The 18,252-nt window shown below is 32.1% G+C and overlaps 1 protein-coding gene across 1 annotated transcript in view; it reads left to right on the forward strand.

The window, feature by feature from the left end:
• The window catches only part of TRPA1 (transient receptor potential cation channel subfamily A member 1), an 82,745-nt gene that overhangs the window by 56,537 nt on the left and 7,956 nt on the right, over positions 1–18,252 (forward strand). The window contains exons 18-24 of the mRNA XM_051970052.1: positions 4,048–4,118; positions 4,531–4,693; positions 6,215–6,304; positions 11,744–11,913; positions 14,166–14,295; positions 14,660–14,842; positions 16,263–16,331. Coding sequence (XP_051826012.1) covers positions 4,048–4,118; positions 4,531–4,693; positions 6,215–6,304; positions 11,744–11,913; positions 14,166–14,295; positions 14,660–14,842; positions 16,263–16,331 — 876 coding nt within the window. The remainder of the gene's footprint in view (positions 1–4,047; positions 4,119–4,530; positions 4,694–6,214; positions 6,305–11,743; positions 11,914–14,165; positions 14,296–14,659; positions 14,843–16,262; positions 16,332–18,252) is intronic.

The following is an 18,252-nucleotide window of genomic DNA, read 5'->3' on the forward strand; positions in this document are numbered from 1 at the left end:
TTTGCTTTTATAATGTTGATGTTTAATATAAATTGTACTTCTGGTTCTGTTTAATTCACTCTGGATCAGTTCATATATCTTTCCATGTCTTTTTGAAATCTTCTGTTTCTTCACTTTGTATTGCAATTGTACTCCATCACATTCATAAACAATTTATTCATTCATATCACATGATGGACATACCTTTAAAGTTTTGATTTTTGGACTACTACAAAAAAGTTGTTATAAATATTTTTGCATATAATAATCTTTTCCTCCTTTTTTGACTTCATTCGGGTATAAGCTTAATAGTGGTGTAGTTAGGTCAAAGGACACACACTATATAACAGCTTTTTGTGTATAGTTATAAATTGTTTCCACTGTGCATTTTTTTGCTTTTATGAGCCCACTGACAATGCATCAATGTGTCTATTTCCCCACAACCCTTCCAATATTTCTTATTTTCCTTTTTTTTCATTTTTATTGATAGGTAAAGGATGAAATCTCAGAACTATTTTAATTTGTCAATTTTTCTAACTGGTGATGTAGAGCATTGTTTTACATCATTATAAATGGTTTGAATTGTTTTTTCATCAAGAACTGCCATTGGGAAATGACTGTTTCATAAAATTTTGAATAAGATCATTGAAAATGAGAACTTTCTTGGAAAAATTTGCTCAAAATATTTTTCATACTTATTTTTCTTTTCTTGTAATTTTAATAGTTTTTTTACATAAAAACTTTTAAATTTTACATAATCCATTTTATTTTCTGTGATCCTTTGCAATCTTTATTTGGTTATGAAAATTTCTCCTATCCACAGATTTGACAAGTCTCTAGTTTGTTTATGATGTGACAGTTATACCTGTCATATATTTATTTGAAGCTTGTCTTAGTATAAGGTGTGAGGTGTGAGGTGCTCTAAATTTAACTTCTCCCTTACTTCCAGTCTTCTCAGCAGTTTTTCTTAACCATTGAGCCTAATTCCAGTAGCTGGGATCTGTGTTTATAAAATGACAGTGCATTATATACATTTGCTTCTCTATATTGTATGCTTAACCTATTTTAACCAGTACTAAATAGCTTTGTATTGTAATTTGAGATACGGCATTGTAGGTTTCATTTGGTCTTTTCATTATTTCTCATGAGATTCTTGACTTTTTTTTTTAATCCATATAAATTTTCTTTATTGTTTTTCTAGTTTTGTAAAACAATCATTTGGTAGTTTGGCATGTCATTGAATAAATAAATACATATTATATATATATATATATATATATATATATATATGTATATATATATATATATATAAAATTCATATATCATACACACATATGTATGTATGATATATGAATTATATATATATATATATCACAACATATCATCATCACATTATATTTCTTTTTAGCCTTAAGTATTATCATTCAGTACCTTTCTACTCTGCGTCAAGGAAACAATGAAACTAGCATGTCTAGTGTAGAAGGATGCAGTGGTACCAAGTGGTACTAAACCCAATCATATTAGGAATTCAGCGTATTGTTGGCTGATTTTTTATTTTCCAAGATTGTCATTCTAAATAAATAATATGGAAGATAATTTCATATATCTCATGCATATTTGATCTTAATGAATGGAAAGCCAGCCTTATGTAACCAGTGATTTATTCAGATGATATTTGATGATGTGTATCAGAAAAAATATGTATATATACATTATATGTATATATATGTGTATATATATACATAAAATAATATGAAGTTAAAGTTGTTTTAACATGGCATGGTAAATAATCTAATGTAATCAATCATCAAATATATATGATTTTGGTCAAGTGTATCTGGACCATAGTGACAACTGGGCAGCACATTTATCTGGTCTCCAACTTATGCACAATGACAGAGGAAAAAAATACATTTGTGAGTACAGCACAGAAATCTCCTCTAGAAGCGTAAGCACAGCACTCTACTGTTATGAGCCAGAACTTGAAACAAGGTGCTAAGTCATTGGAATTGATAGAGATGATGATTATTTAGCATGGTGCTCTAGTTCAGTACATGTACTTAGTACTTAATATAGTTCCACAAGATTCACACCTATGATAAAAGCATATAAGTTCGGACAAACTCAGCCAGATTCAGAACTGGAAGAAAGAGACCGTGGTGGGAGTCCTCCTGCCTCCCCCACAGAAACCAAGACACATTCAGGAGGACCTCAAGAAGCTGGCAGAGGCAGAGAACACAAAGGACTGGCACCAGGAGCTTAAACTCTCGGAACCAAGGAGAGAGATAGGTCTCTAAGAAAGCTAACTGGGCCCCAGGCAAGGAGACAAGACTTGGAAAGAGACAATAAAGGATTTGGACTTTAACCCCTGACTATACTTGTGATTACTGAACTGAAACTAAGGCTGCCTCCAGAGACCCCAAGAAAACCTGCTCCCAGAGAACATTACATTTTAGGGAAGAATATTACATTCTATCTAGAAAAAATATTAATAAATGGAACTCATATGACTACACTGTTTTATAGTTTACAAAGCTTCCAATTTTCTACACATATAAGGTGTTTATGAGATAATCTGATTTGAAATAAAGTTGAATATAATAATCTGGCCCATTACAAAAGTGAGCTTTAGATCTATTGCTTAAGTGATGCTGGTCATAATAATCCCAGTTGAAGAGAACTTGAGAAAGAATGTGGAAGGCATAATGGAGCTAGGTGACACAGAACATAAAGCACTAGATCTGGGGTCAGGAAGACCTAACGGCAATTCTGGTCTCAGATACTTGTTAGCTATGTGACCCTAGTAAGCTTACTTATCCTATGTTTGCCTCGCCTTTCTCATCTGTAAAATGAGGATAATGATAGCATCTACCTCCCAGTGTCTATATAAGGAAAAAATGAGGTAACAATTGTAAACTGCTTACCATGTGGTAGTAGTGATAATAGTAGTAGTAGCAGCAGTAGTAGCAGCAGCAGCAATATTGTTTTTGTAAGAGTAGTAGTAGTGATAATAGTGATAGTTGTTGTGGGAGTTAGTAATACTAGTAGTAACAAGAAGAACAAGAACTACTCTTCTTGCTAGTATATAGAATACTACACTAGGGGAGGAGGAGTTCTTTTTTTTCTTGTTCTTCAGCCTTTGAGTTATGTCCAAATCTACATGACCCCATGGTTTTCTCGGCAAAGACATTGGAGTGGTTTACAATTTCCTTCTCCAATATGTCTCATTTTACAAATAAGAAACTGAAGCAGATTAGGGTCAAGTGACTTGCCTAAGATCACACAGCTACTAAGTGTCTGAAAACAGATTTGAACTTATGTCTTCCTGATTCAGTCTCAGTGCTCTTTTTACCATCCCACCTTTTCAACTTCCTACTAGCTGTTGCAAACTAACTTTTCCAGAAGCATCTCAAATTCAACATTGAATTTAATATGCATGCTTTACCTACATGTATAAATCAACTTCAGTGTTAAGATATACATATATATATAGATAGGTTTATATATGTGATATGATATATATGGAATATACACACATATGCACATGTGTACATATACATGAGTGTAAAAAGTTTCCCAAAATTCTTCTTGGAACTTTAAGCTTTTGGGGATATGGAGATATTCTGTGTGTGTGTGTGTGTCAGTGTATGTGTGTGTATGTGTGTGTGTGTGTGCGCGCGCACATACACATACACACACACACACACACTGACACACACACTGTTCCAACAACATCCCATTCAACAAAATGATTTAAGTACTTACTCTAAAGAGACCTCCTTGAAGATAAGATAAAAAAATGAAAGGATTCTTCCCCTTAGAAAGCTTGTAATATTTTGGGAGATATAACTCTCAGATCCTTCCCACAGTTTATAATTTCTGCAGAGAAAGGAGAAAATTTAACAATCAGCAATATGCCTCCAAGGTGGTATATTTATAAACTATTGAAATTGCTATTTTACTGCTGGATTTTATATATTGCATGCCATAGTTATAGAAAGTTAAGCTTTTTATATTGAAATTTTAGTATATTTTAATTTTCTTACTTTTCCCATATACTTTATGCAGGCAATGGTAAAACATAATCGTAGAGAACTTCTTAACCACCCTGTTTGCAGAGAATATTTACTCATGAAATGGTAAGAATTTTATTTTCTAAGCATAAGTTAATTCTTATTGACATTTCTAGACATCTCTGCTAAAATCTGATTTCAAATAGTTAAGCTTCATCCAAAATAAATAATTCCTTTGTATTATCAAATTTTGGAATCTAAACTGGACAAATTCTTATGTACTACTTTGTCACTCATAGGAGATTTTGATAGTCTTGCTTTGGCTGTCTGAAGTAAACCTACACATAGATCATCTAAGATAAAACAAATCTCTCTAATTTTAAGGACCTATAAGTAGATAATAAATTAGTAATAATAAAGTAGATAAAAAGATGAACTTTTCTTTTATGTAGATCTTAAAATTTTCTACAACAAAGAAGAAAAATAAACACTTTCATTTAAATTATATAAATTATGTTTTATACATTTTGTTTTTTAGGATGGCTTATGGATTTAGAGCTCATATTATGAACCTAGGATTTTACTGTCTTGGCCTTATTCCTATGACAATTCTCATTTCTAATGTAAAGCCAGGTGTGGCTTTCAATTCAACAGGTATCATCAATATAACTGACAATGGATCAGAACCTTTAGACACTAAGGTATTATTTTAAATTTATTTCCATTCTGACTTAATTTTGATGGTATCTTTAAAATGAATGATTAGAAGATGGTCCATTTGATTTATTAAGCAAAGAGTCTTATCTAAAACTCTAAACAGAAGATTGATAATTGAATGAGAACTACCCTCCTCATTGCACTCTCTTAACTTCATCCTAAACACTAGATTGCAGTTTATCTGTATACACCATCTAACCAATTCATCTCATTATCTATCTGCTCTCTCTCACTCCACTCTCACTTTCTACATCTTGCTCTGGGTATAGCAATCAAATCAATATTATCATTGAGCAAAGGATATACATCTGGTCATTACTTCCCCATATGTGTTATGTTTCCCTGCTAGAATATAGATCCTTTGAGGATTGAAAATGCTTCTTCTTTTATGTCCCCAGTATTTAGTACAGTGTCTGGTACATAGTAAATATTTAATAAATACTTTATCATTTATTAATAATAAGAAAGATGAACTACATTCAAAAGAAAAGCAAAAGAAACAAAGATTTGAAGCCCAGCTTTAATATTAGAATAGTTAATTGGTCTTAGGCAAATCACTTAATCTCCCTGAGTCTCAGTTTCCTTTTCTTCAAAATGAAGTAATAATACTTATGAAAACTATCTTTACCTTGTAATTGGAAAAAAATACTATTAAGTTTAAAAAAATCTGCTTCACAGGATTATTAACTTATAAAGAATTTTATAAATGTGAGCATATTATATTAATATGAGTTGGTACTACTAGTAGTTAAGCTGACACTGCAGTACATTAAGTACATCATCAGTCTATAGAATGAATGAATGATTGGATAAAAATCATTTATTAAGTACTAAGTATTCTCTTTCCAGAAGCAAATATAAAATTAAGAAAGTCTCTGAAATAAAGGAGCTTTTGGAGGAAGACAGTACCTAAAGAACAAAAGTAGCCAGGGAAGGCCCATTGTCTGAGTAATCCCAAAAATAATGAACATTACAATTGAACATTCCAGTAATGGACCCTTTCCAGACGCAATGGAGTGGTGATTTGATTACCTTTCTCAGAAACAAACAAATAAAGATGTAAGGAAAGTTGAGTGCAGTGGGCAAGGATGAAAACCAGAGTAAAGTTAGTCAGAGAATAAAAACCAGAAAGCCCAGCACTCTTTCTTCTCAGGCATGGCGTCTGGTGATCTACTTTGGCAGGAGGAACAATAACAGAATAGGATCTGAAGCTGTTTGATTTGTTTACCTGTCTGTTATGGTTCTTACAATGTGTAAATGTATTATTTTTAGGTTTAATTATATTTTTCTATAATTCTCTGAATAAAGGAAATATAATTTTTTCACTTCTATAAAATTCATATATTGTCTTCAGAGTGACCTCATGTGTTTTAATCAGAACTTAATAATATAAAAAGGAACCAAATCAGAAATAAAAATTTATCAGGGAAATGTAAATACATTAAATTATCAGTTTTTTTTACATTGACATTTTAACTTATTTTGTATAAACTTTTCTATTTCAGAATTCATATCTCATAAAAGTTTGTATGATTTTAGTTTTTCTGTCAAGCATATTGGGATTTTGCAAAGAAATGATCCAAATCTTCCAACAGGTAATCAATTTTTTACATATCTTCATATTTGCAACTATTTCAAAATGAAGAACATTAATTGGTCAAATGGAAAGAATTATAGCAAATTTTATTTCAGTAGAGACAACTGACACAACTCCCTTAATTAGAATGTAGAGTTTACACATCAAAATATTGCCAGAAAGAGTGTTACAGGTAGTTCCTGTGTTGGGTAAGACATAAGAAATTCTGTGTGGTTTTTGATTCATTATGAATCTAAACCTGTGTAAGAAGTCTGTCTTGCTTATTAATGCGTCCTAAGTGATTCTTCTTGTATCTGTTTTGATTTATTTTGATTAATACTTTTGGTTATGAATATTTTTTTGAATCTTGAATTCTAAGCCTATTCAATCTATCAAGTAACAAATACAAATTGATTATATTCTCTATATAAAAGGTTTCATTGAACATTCTTTTGCCTCAAGTTCTGTCACTATATTCTTCTCATTATGAACTAATTTTCTTATATTCTAGTCAAATTGGTTCTGATTTCATGAAAGATAGAAAGTAGTCATGATACAATTTTGAATGGTGACTTTGATAAAGTAAAAAAAAAATTTTTTTGTATGTAGGCAGTCTTGCAGCTAAACCAAAACAGAAATGCTTTCAGGCTTTCTGAGTCATGTCATTCTTATCTCTCCATTCCTTCCTCCCCCCCATTTCCTCAATAGAGGATAACATCCAATGAATTTGAGGCTTTCCTCCAGATCATTATTATTTCTGGGCTACTTAATGTGTAGCTAGTCTACTTATTATTTCTTTTTCTCCCATCTTCATTTCTGGTCACTGCATCTTTATGTCCCAGTTATTATTTTGATTTTTCCAAAATAGTTATGTTCCATGAGTTACACTCATATGTCATTACTGAGAAAATAATTTTGTTAAGATCTTTATAATGAGTAATCCAATTTAGTCATCTTGCACTCATTTCCAGGTCTTATTTAGTTGCAAATTGTTGTGCCTTAAAGGAGATATACTATAAAGGAGAAAGCTATAAAATCTCTGGCTTTATATATCTATAGACAAATGCCTGAAGAATCCATTGCAAGAAAGGTAGAAATAATCCTAAAACAAAGAGTCTAATTCAGCTACATTCTATTCAATTCAATAAGCATCTTTGTGATACAAGCCTATAATTTTAATAACATAGTGTACATCCAGTAAAAAAAAAATCAATTATTCATACAGATTGACAACTGTTCTAAACATTTTATAGTCTTAGAGAGTTGTCTAAGGTTTTGAGAAAGTAACTTGCTAACAATTGTCATATTTGGCAATTTGACAAGATCATTTATTAAAAACTTACTATGCTCCAAACCCTATACTAAGGATTGAAGTTAAAAGGACAAAAATGAAACTATCCCTGGCTTCAAGAAGCTTACATTCTTATAGTAGAGACAACAGTATTTCAAAATATATGCAAAATATACACAAAATTAATAAAATGTAGTATTCTGAGAGAGGATATTAATAAATGACAGAGCCCCAGGGAAAACAATGTAGGAAACTGTAATTGAATTGAGATTTGAAGGTAACCAAGGATTCTGACATTTGGAATTAAGGAGAGGGAGCATTCTAAACTCAGTGGCTAGACAGTACAAACATGTGGACAAGAGATGGGATGTCCTAAATGAGAAACAGCAAGTCAATATGGCTGGGTTATAAAGTTTTAAGGAAGATAATGTATAAATAAAAATACTTGAAAGTTAAGAAATTGGATTGTGAAAAGCTTTGAATGATAGGCATAGGTGTTTGATTCTGGATAAAAAAAGAACTCTACAGGTTAGTGAGTAAGAGAATGACATTTAGACTGTGAGCTTCTGGAGGACAGGCACTATATTTGTCTTTCTTTGAATCCTCAGCACTTTTGTACAATGCTAGACACACAGCAGATGCTAAATAAGTGAGTGTTGAGAGACAGAGGCAAGATGGTGGAGTAAAGGCAGGAACTTGCCTAACCTCTCCCTCAAACTGCTCCAAATTTCTTTAATTAATGATTCTAAAAAAATATCAGAGCATCAGAACACCCCCCCCCAAAAAAAAACAAAAAACAAAAAAAACAGAGCAGAACATTTTCCAGCTGAAGGCAACTTCAAAGCTTAGCAGAAAAGGTCTGTGATGGCAGGGTGGGAATCCAGGATAGCCCTGGACCCAGGCCCAGCCTGATTCAGCTGCAGTACTTGTGACTTGGATCTCTCATCCCAGAGACACCAAAGGGGACTTGGGAGGTCAACAGAAAAGATCTGTGGAACCAAAGTGGGAGCCCAGTGGGCAATTCTAGCTCAGGCCTGGGTCCAGTTCCTGTTCCCACCACACCACAGCATCAGGGAGGCAGGACTTCTGAATCAGTAGCAGTGCTGGAGGCTTCTGGACCTCTCAGCCTGGATACAACAGGAAGTACTTGGAAGTTCAGTAGAAAGGGTTTGTGGCAATGAGGTGGGAGTCTGGTGTGCAGTGCCAGGGCAGCCTGGGTCAGGGAGCCCCAGTCCTGGCCAGCACACTAGATCTTACAGCTTACAGTGGGGTGGGAACACACCAACAGCTCCAGGGCAGAAGAGTACTTGTGGTCAGATGCCTAAAAGGATTTCTGAAAACAGCTGCACAAAACTCCTGAAATTTGGGACAGTGTACTCTCCACCCTGGAAACAGAACCCTACTTTAACAAAGAATTAAAAGCAGAATAATAGGCTAGGTATATGAGCAGGGGAAAAAATTATTTCTGGCCATTGAAAGTTTTTATGGTGATAAGAAAGATGAAAACACACACTCAGAAGATGATAACAAAGTCAAAGTTCCTATAGCCAAAGCCTCCAAGGAAAATAAGAATTGGGCTTAGGTCATGGAACAGCGAAAAAGAAAATTTGAAAATCAAGTAAGAGAGACAGAGGAAAAATTAGTGACAGAATTGAGAGAGATGCAAAAGGAAATACAAAAAGCTAATGAAGAGATGAATGCCTTAAAAAGCAAAATTGACCAATTGGAAAAGGAAGTACTAAAGCTTGTCAAGGAAAATAATTTATTAAAAAATAGAATTGATCAAATGTAAGCTAATGACTTTATAAGAAATCAAGATACAATAAAGTAAAACCCCCCAAAAATTTAAAATCGAAAAAAATGTGAACTATTTCATTGCAAAACAGTTTACCTGGAAAATAGCTCTAGAAGAGATAATTTTAAAATTATTGGTCTGCCTGAAAGTTATGATTTAAAAAAATGAGTCTGGACGTCATCTTTCAAGAAATTATCAAGGAAAATTGTCCTGATATTCTAGAACCAAAAGGTAAAATAGAAATGGAAAGAATCCACCAATCACCTCCTGAAAAAAAAAATCCCAAAACAAAAACTCCCAGTAATATTATAGCCAAATTCTAGAATCCTAGGTCAAGAAGTAAATATTACAAATATCCAGAAAGAAACAATTCAACTATAGTGGAGCCACAAGGCAGGATAAAACAAGATTTACCAGCTTCTACATTAAAGGACTGCAGTACAATCCTATAGAAGAAAAGATGGTCATTCAGTGAAACAGAGGATTTTCAAGCATTTGTGATGAAAAGACCAGAGCTGAATGGAAAATTTGATTTTCAAATACAGGACTCTAGAGAAGTATAAGGGGGGTAATTAGGAAAGTAATATCATAAGGGACTTAATAAAGTTTATCTCATTATTATGGCAGTTAGTAGTGCGTAAATAGACAAAAGATATGGGTGTGAGTTAGATATGAAGGGATAATATCTTTTTTTTTAATGATGAAATTAAGGGATGAAAGAGGAATGTTTTGGGAGAAAGAGAAAGGGAGAAATGGAATGGTGCAAATTATTTGCCATAAAAAAGAAGTAAGAAAATGCTTTTACAATGGAGAGGGTGAATGAGTGAACCTTACTCTTGTCACAACTGGCTCAAATAGGAAATAACATACATGCTCAATAGGGGTATAGAAATCTATTTTATCCTGTAAGAAAATAGGAGGGGAATGCAATATGGGAAGTAGAGGAGGGTGATAAAAGAGAGGGCATAATGGGGGAGGGAGTGGTCAGTAGCAAAACACTTTTGAGAGTTTGAGAGAGGCAGGGTGAATAGGGGGAAATATAATTAGCAGTAGTGATTGTAAAAAACAATTTTCAAAACAAGTTTCTCTAATGGAATATTATTGTTCTCTGGGAAATTATGAGCAGAATGCTTTCAGGGAAAAAAAAGTCAAATAATGAAATACAAAGTACATTCAGAGGAAAGCACTAACAATTGAAAGAAATAAGAAAGATCATGATAGGCCCTGGAAGGGGCTAATTTTTTTGAAAGGAACAGAATAGGTAATTTGAGGTAGGTAGCATTGTATATTAAGGAGATATATTTGAGAAAATCTTTGTATTAGAGGAGATAATCATGGTTAAAAATGTTTCAGTGAAGATCTGCAGAGAGTAAGATAGAAGTCATATTGTCATATGAACAGATAATCACTTGGACCAAAGGGGGAAATAGATGACAGATCAGGAAACAGATCACAATTCTGACCCAAAGGCATGATGTAGTCATAGGACTGTCAATTGTCTTCACATCAGCTAGAGCTCAAAAAAACTTTATTATACTTTATTGATCTACCTTAATGATAATTAAATTCTTCAAGAGTGGAAGTATTCATGAAAGGAAGTTACCATTCAAACCTGAATCTTTAGTAAAGAAGAAAACCTGGCATAATGTGATATGCAGTCTAGATTTTAAAAGAGAAAATTTCAAAACATGTCAAAGAATGGTTGGTTAAGATACCATGGCCTAAACCTCCATTTAAACCTTGAGAATAAGATACCAATCCTAACTGTTAAGTAAGTCCCTTGGAGAAGGTCAAGTGAGGCTTTAAAAATCTGCTCACTCAGAAATCCACTTTTTTTCCTGAACATGTTTATATTAAATACATACATTCTATGAAATTTTAGTTCACATTATAATCCCTCTTGGGGACTTTCTGAGCTGAACATACCTTTCAGGAAGATTTGTACAATTCTTCAATCATTATGAGCTGGATAATGTTTAATGAACTTTCATAGTATTTCCAACTAGAACTAAAAACAAAGGTCTGCTCTAGATGACATGGATCCATAGAAAGAGTCCTAGTAGTCTAGTTCTGTAGAAGAGACTTCCTCAATAGCTTCCCTTGTCCTATCCACCTAGCTAACCATTACTAACTGGGGGACTTTGTAGAAGTTAGCCTTTGTATGCTTAATTTTCCTTTTGTGGTGAATAGAAAATATTGCACTGGATAATATCTGATGAATCAGCTTTAAACTCCATGATCTTACAAATCCTGAAAAATATTGGTATAAATTACTCCAGGGAGAGGAAAGATACTGTCATTCTCCAAGATGGTCATTAATTTTATTTCATGTTCATATATAATAGAAATTTTCTCTTTCTTTTAAATCCTAGAAAATAAATTACTTTTTGGATCACTCCAATCTCATAGAATGGACAATTTACACAACTAGCATCATTTTTGTGTCACCTTTATTTATCAGCATACCAGCTTGCCTCCAATGGCAGTGTGGAGCAATTTCCGTTTTCTGTTTCTGGATGAATTTTTTGTTGTATTTGCAGAGGTAAAGCTGATGTATTTGGTTTCTACCTTCTCTTAAAAAACCCCAATAAAATAAAATTGAATTTTGAATTTAGTGACATTTAATTTTCATATAATTTTAAAGGCATCAAATTTTACATATGCTATTTATAAATATTTATCATCAGATATACTATTACATATCTGATACATGTATATTTGTGTGTATGTAATTGTGTACATACATGCACTTTTGATAAATAATAACATGCTTCTCCAAGGTAACTCCTGTATTCATGTTAGAATACAAGCTAATTCCCTTTAACAATTCTTTGAGAACTTTTGGAAATAAAATATATAAATCTATTTTCTTTATAGTGCAATAATAGTACTCATTTTTTCAGTTCAAGAACCAAACTAAATCAATATTTAACAGGAAGATAGGTAAGTCTATCCCTGTTTTGCTAAAATTAATGAGTTTATCATTTCTATTTCATCATGATCATATACAACAATTTGTTCAGTAATTCCCCAAATGATAGGCATCCTCCCTCTTTCCCAATTTCCAGTTCATTGCCACAACAAAGAGAGTTACTATAGATATTTTTGGATATACAGATTTTTTTTTCCTAATTATTTTGGGAAATAGAAAACATAATGGTATTGCTTGGTCTGGAGGCATAGATAGTTCTCCAAAATAATTGAATCAGTTCACAGTTCCATTAATAATGAATTTTTTTTAATACTCCTTCCAATATTTGTTGCTTTTCCCTTTAATCATTTTAGCTGTTCTAATAGGTATCAAATGATATCTTAAGGTTGTTTTAATTTGCATTTCTTTAATCAATAGCTATTTAGAGCATTTTTACATAATTATCTGTAGTTTTGATCTCATCATCTAACAACTGCCAATTCATATTCCTTGGCCACTTATCAAAATGTTAAATGACCCATTCTTGTAGATTTTATAGTTCTTTATACATTTGACATATGAGCCCTTTATCTGAGAAATTGACAATGAATATCCCTTTCCCCCAATTTTCTGTTTCTATTCTGATCTTGGCTTTATTTGTTTTTACCAAATCTCTTTAATTTAATGTAATTTAAATTGCCCGTTTTATACCTCACTCTGTTCTCTATCTCTCGTTTATTCTCCTACCCATAAGTCTGCAATATAATTGCATTTTCTTTATTTTTTTTTGTAATTTCTCTCTTCATATCTAAATCACACATCTACTTTGACTTTAATTTGGCAAATGATGAGAGATGTTCCATGTCCAATTTCTACCATACTATTTTCTAGTTTTCTTAACTATATAAATTTCACCAAATAATGAAATCTTATCTCAAAATCTTAAATCTTTATTAATTCAATGTTTTTTATACTCAGTTTTATTACTCCTACCTTTAATATTTAGGATTTCCAATTTACTGTTTAAGGGAGTTTTTAGTTTGTTGCTTTTCTAATTTTTAAAAATTGCATATCCAACTCATTGGTCTGTTATTTCTTTATTTTATTGATGCAACCATTTAGAAATATAAATTTCCTTCTGATTTCTACTTTTGTTAAATCTGATAGCTATTAAAATGTTGTTCTTTTATTGGAATTTTCTTTAATGAACTTGATTGTATCTATGATTTATCCTTTAAAGCATGAATTTTTAAAGATTAGATTGCTTGATCTTCAATTGGTATTTAACTTATGTTTTTGTGATCCCCTTTTAAATATACATTTATTGCATTATAAATTGAAAAGGATACTTTAATATTTCTGTTTTTCTGCTTTCAAGAATAATTTTTTTATGTCTTGATATACAACTAGTAAAGATATCATGAACTGCTTGAGAAAAAGTATTCTTTTCTATTTTTATTAAGTTCTCTTTAGATTCTTACCTAACCTACTCAATTTATCTAAAATTCTATTTACTTTTTTGACTTCTTTCTTATTTATTTTTGATTAGATTGATCTAGTTCTGAAAGTGGAAGATGTAAGTCCCCCACCATCATAGCACTATATTTCCACCTGTAATTCATTTAACTTTTCAATCTGGTAATCTAGTACTGCCTTCATTTTAAATGCACTTCATCCTTCTGATCTCTGATACCCAGCTTGAGGTTTGACAAGTTGCAAAAATGAACTGATTCTGGATAAAAAAACAGATGAATTAAAGAGCACAAGTGTAGTGCATATTGTATGCCAAGTACTGTGTAGAGATCAAAGTAACCAATAGAGCAAAATATATTATTATGAATAAAATATTTAAAACTTTTTTTGTTTCTTATGCTTTTTCCTAGATTTGAAAATTATGGGATCTATGTTGTAATGTTGTTAGAAATTACTAAAACCTTGCTGAAGACTACTTTTGTATTTTTCTTCCTAATTTTGGCTTTTGGACTTGGCTTCCATGTTCTCCTGGGTTTCCAAGTAAGATATCCACCATGATTGCTAACATTCTAAATAATGAAAATAAGTATGTATTTAACTATTCATGAATCATCTACTCATCTTTGATATTCATTTTAGCTCTTTTTTATCAATGAATTATAATTTAAATATGTATAAATTGAAGAAATTTAATCAAAATTTCTGATTTCCAAATAAGAGCTCACCATTTATGTTTGTGGGGTTTGTTTGTGTTCCTTTGTTGTATTTCTGTTGCTGCAATGCCATCATTTCTTTTATATATATCCTTTCTTCATAATTTGCTTTGTGGGCAGGTTGAACTTACATATTGTTTGTAAACTTTTTTATTACCTTCTTCTTCTTCTTCTTCTTTTTTTATCTCTAGAGTACATTCAAGACCCCAGTGCTCTCTATAATGCAGACGTTTAGCATGATGCTGGGAGACATTAATTACCACGAGTCATTCCTTGAGCCATTTCTTGAAGATCGTTTGCCATATCCCCTTCTATCATTTTTATTCCTTGTCGTCTTCACCCTATACATTCCAATTGTTCTGATGAATTTACTTGTAAGTAATATTTACTCATTCAATATGTATTCACAAAGTTCTTTTGTTATTGAAGACTTGTGATCAATAAGGTTGAATTCATTGTTTTTTATGATCTTGTTCCTTCCTCCATAATTCACTCACTCTAATAGTCCCATGGTTGAGAATCTCCCTCCCCCAATATTTCACTATATGTTTTAACCCCTGACCTCTGACTCTAAAACACAAAGTGAAAGGGTTGTTTTAATGAGAAATATCTACATAGGATTTTGTAGTATTTATTAGTATTTCAATCAAAATCATGACTAATCAATGCCTTTGTTCTGTTATCTTTTCTTAGTTAAGAATGATATTCTATTGGATATCAAAATGAAAATATTTTATGAATATTTATCCAAAATGCTACTTTTATACTTGTTTCTTGCCTCAGAAGCAGCTAGCTGGGGCAATAGATATCATGTAATTCTTGGAGTCTGAAAGATGTGTTCAAATACAGGTTCAGGTACTTACTAGCTATGTGACACTGAGCATGTCATTTAATCCATGTCTGCCTGAATTTCTTCAATAATCCCAAGATTATTATGAATATCAAATGAGATAATATTTATAAAGTACTCAGCACATTGCCTAGAATACAGTAAGTATAGTAAATAATTGTTTGCTTTCCTCCTTAAATTTGTTGGATTCTGAAGTCTGAGTAGACAAACTTCTTAGTATTAAATTTGAATTTTGAAGAATTAAGTTAGCAACTTCTTCTTACTCCATTCTTTCTGAAGATATAAGCTTTAAATGACTTATCCCAGTGCCTAACCCATCTCCCTAAGACTGTTTCTTTTTATTGATTCACCCATGACAATGATTCTTTACAGTATCAATTTAATGATTTTATCCTCTACACATTTATCCATTTCAACACTGTCTAACTTTTATTGTTAAGTCTGAGAATTACTATTCTGAAGCTATTTTGGAATTGAAATACCTCATCACTTCTTTGGTGTTACAAAATATCATGGTCTCCTCATGATGCTATGTGGCATTCATTTATTTTTGAAATGAAGTCCTATATTGATGGTCCATTGCAGTGTAAAAATGATGCTGGCATCTTAAAGATGCCAATTTAGTGTAGATTTTGCCTAACAATGGACATATGAGCCCCAAATAATAGACTGTGTCTATAATCAGAGAATCAGATTATTTATTATTATAATATTTATTATTATATATAATATTATATGTACAATATTTATTATTATTATTTAGTATATTCTAAATATTGTTTGTTGCTAATAGTCTTAATAAAACACAATCTATAATTTTATATATTTTAGCTCAGAAAGAGATATGTGCATTTTTAACTAAACCTCTAGAATATTAATAGTAATGAGATATTGTTAACCAATTAACCTTATACATTTAATAATAATTTGGTAATATATTGCAGATTGGTTTGGCAGTTGGTGACATTGCTGAGGTACAGAAGAATGCCTCTTTGAAAAGGATTGCCATGCAGGTAAACAGATGTGTATAAAAGTATGGGGACTAATCCTAGAATTATTATTTATGTATGAGAAGTAAATGATTTACTGGAAAGTTATTATTGAGCGGTTATTTAACAAATATTTTCTAAGTAATTAACTTGGTTATCCCTAAGAACTTCTCCATCACATCTTGATGGATGTTTTCATATTGTCTAGTCTGTTTGCTATAGACAAAATAAAACTAGGAGGAATGTTTTCATTGGTGAGATCGCCTACCATTTTTTCTCTTCTTAATATATGGCCATAATAATAATTATGGAGGAAGAAACAAGGCCAATGATTGAATCCAGGAGTCTGTATTATACTAAGTAGGTGGCTTTTCTTTCTACTCAGTTGTTTATTATATTTATTGTGGAGCAGGAAAACAAAACAAAACTAAACTAAACTAACTAGTGGACACTAGGGGTTTTGGGCTGTATTGTGAATATGAAATTTATCTCTTTGTCCTGAGGTTTTGAACTTGTTAACTTGTTATCTCGGTAAAGAGGACAGAGGAAAGTGAGAGGGGGGAGACAGAGAGAGACAGAGAGAGAGTCAGAATTTCATAATCTTGTTAGCCTAGCTTATTTGGAGATAAGAACATTCTCCTAGCAATGAATTTAAAAAAATGTTTCATATATATTCTTACATGGATAACATTGTTTAATATAATTGGATATGGTTTTGCATAAGACTCTAATGTTTTTTTCAAATTTACCTTTCTTATAAAAATTGGTGGCTTAACAAAAAGTTTAATTTGATGTAATCATTTCTCCTATGAGCTAAAATAATATGGTCTACACATGTTGTTTTGTGATTATCTAAATTCACATAGGATGGAATTTAGAAAGCCTAGTGGGACAATTAGTTTAGTATGTCAAATATTCAATTCTTTTCAACAAGCAGCTATCTCGCACTTACAATGTGTCATGTGCTAGGATGTAGAAACACAAAAAATATAAAAAAAATAGCCCCTTCTCCTAAAAAGACATCCTTCCTTTGAAAGCTATTAAATTTCCATCAATCCAAGAGTTTTTTTGCCAGTCACCTAAAATGCTGCAGTTCTAATTTGTGAATTCAAGAAGGATTTTTATTCTTTATATTCTGGCATTCGGGTTTTGCCCACTCAGAGGGCTATAACATTCTCACAAAGAGGTAGGTTGGGTTTTCAGAATGCAGTGGATGGAATGAATTTTTCCCTCAAAAATGAGTTTTAAATCTGTTAGAAAATTGGATAATTATCATTTGTATCTACAGAGTTCCACACCATAAATAATAGAGGGGATATTTGTGGTCTGACAAGTTCTGAGATCTGTTATGGGAGCAACTGGCTAGTAACTGCTGGGGATCTAATTCTGACCAGCAGAACAGATCCCTTCATGTGAAAGAATGATAATGATACAAGAAAACTGAGAGGCAGTTGTGTTCTCTGATCTCTCTCCTCTTCTCCCTTGCCTCCAACTTATTTCATTCCCAATTCACAAGCACCATCTGCATCAGTAAAGCCACTTTGCAACTTCTTCAAGTATGTAATGATTCAGTGTTGTGGGGGCTTTTGGAGAGTCATCCTGCTCCTTAGACGTGGTCCATAAATACAGGCTACATGGCATATCTCAGAGAGAATATCTTATTGCCCCTAACAGAGATCACTTAACTTTCTTGACTCTAATCATTCAGAATTTTATTTCCTTCATTAATTTATTCAAAAGATAGCTTCCAAGATCTGCTGTGAATATATAACAATATATTACATATTCTGAGGAGATAAAGGGATAAAAGACTTGATCCTTGCAGGATCCTGACTTGTTTAAAAACTAGTTAATGATGCTGAGTATGGAAAGCCATCAGGCTGTCTAAGGAGGGTTGAACTGATCCAAATTAGGAAAATGGAATAGTTTAAAATTTCTGTACTGA

The sequence above is a fragment of the Antechinus flavipes genome, chromosome 1, assembly GCF_016432865.1.
Source record: "Antechinus flavipes isolate AdamAnt ecotype Samford, QLD, Australia chromosome 1, AdamAnt_v2, whole genome shotgun sequence".
NCBI lineage: Eukaryota > Metazoa > Chordata > Mammalia > Dasyuromorphia > Dasyuridae > Antechinus > Antechinus flavipes.